A 1,177-nucleotide genomic window follows, 5' to 3' on the forward strand; every position below is an offset into this window, starting at 1 on the left:
AATTTGGGTGTAACTTTTATTCCTATGTTTCAGTTTGCTTGTGTATCACTTGGTTATAGATTGATTTAGTTTTTTCATCGTGACATATTTTTGTCTAAGCTTCAATATAAAGGAACTAGTTGTTGTGGTGGCCCAAAGTGACGATATTGAAAGAATGGGGCATGCTGGGAAGAAGGGGTAATAAAGCAATGATGATTGTTCCAAGCAACCAATCATGTCCTCTGTTATTTCTCTACCTTGACTCCATCTAGTGTGTCCTCAGTTCTGATTGGTACAAGAAAAAAACATTTAAATGAGGCCCTTATCATTTTCCCTCATTAACATACATGACCTTGATTGTGATTGCTTTGTTTTATTGTCGCTATGATAATGCATATAACAGCCTGCAATGACTTTGAAGTGCTGTTTCGTTGTGTAATGTATGGCATGAGTGATAACTATTGGCCTTGTCATCATACAGGCAAGCCAGTATTTCTTTCTTTTATTACTTTCTGATAATATTTGCATCCATAGTCCAATTCGATTACAGTAATTCACAAGTTCATTTGGGTCTTATTTTAACAATTATATTTCATCCTTAAGGAATCTACAGGAATATGTTGTCAACACGTATTGCTCAGTCATTGTTTCAAGACAAGGAGCTGCTTTCAAAATGACAACCCTGACATAATCACATACTAGTGTTATTCAATTTTGTCTCTTGTACTGCCGTGTGCAGATGACGTCACCTACAGTCAAAACCTGGGATGGAAACAGAGACTTGAGTTAGAAACTGCCCTGATTTGATTAGAATTGGCTTAAATGTGTCACTGTATATTGTATGGTAGGGCTGGGTACCGGTACAGAACATTCAGGTCCAGGTCCGGTTCAGGTCCAAAGGATCAGGTCCAGGTCCGGACCTGAACCTGGACCTGATGCAGTATGACTCATACCAATGGTCCATTTCACTTCAAAGAAATCTGTTTGGTGGAGTATTAGACTTACACTGGCGTTTTAAAACCCTACAACGCTAACTGCACCAGTATGATTGGCTGTAAACCTTGGTAGAAATTACTATAAACTCTACTCTACTTCACTCTTGTTATTTTCTTCCACCTGCAAGCATCAAAACGTGTGAATGCCTTATAAGATAATCTGTTAATTTTCTAATCGGTCCAACATCCGGTCCACCTAATTT

The 1,177-nt window shown here is 38.2% G+C and overlaps 1 protein-coding gene across 1 annotated transcript in view; it reads right to left on the reverse strand.

The window, feature by feature from the left end:
• Positions 1 to 687: 687 nt before the first annotated feature.
• The window catches only part of LOC118405388 (sodium/calcium exchanger regulatory protein 1-like), a 2,839-nt gene continuing 2,349 nt past the window's right edge, over positions 688 to 1,177 (reverse strand). Inside the window, exon 3 of the mRNA XM_035804885.1 lies at positions 688 to 741. Coding sequence (XP_035660778.1) covers positions 688 to 741 — 54 coding nt within the window. The remainder of the gene's footprint in view (positions 742 to 1,177) is intronic.

The sequence above is a fragment of the Branchiostoma floridae genome, chromosome 18 (assembly GCF_000003815.2).
Source record: "Branchiostoma floridae strain S238N-H82 chromosome 18, Bfl_VNyyK, whole genome shotgun sequence".
In the NCBI taxonomy this organism is placed as follows: domain Eukaryota; kingdom Metazoa; phylum Chordata; class Leptocardii; order Amphioxiformes; family Branchiostomatidae; genus Branchiostoma; species Branchiostoma floridae.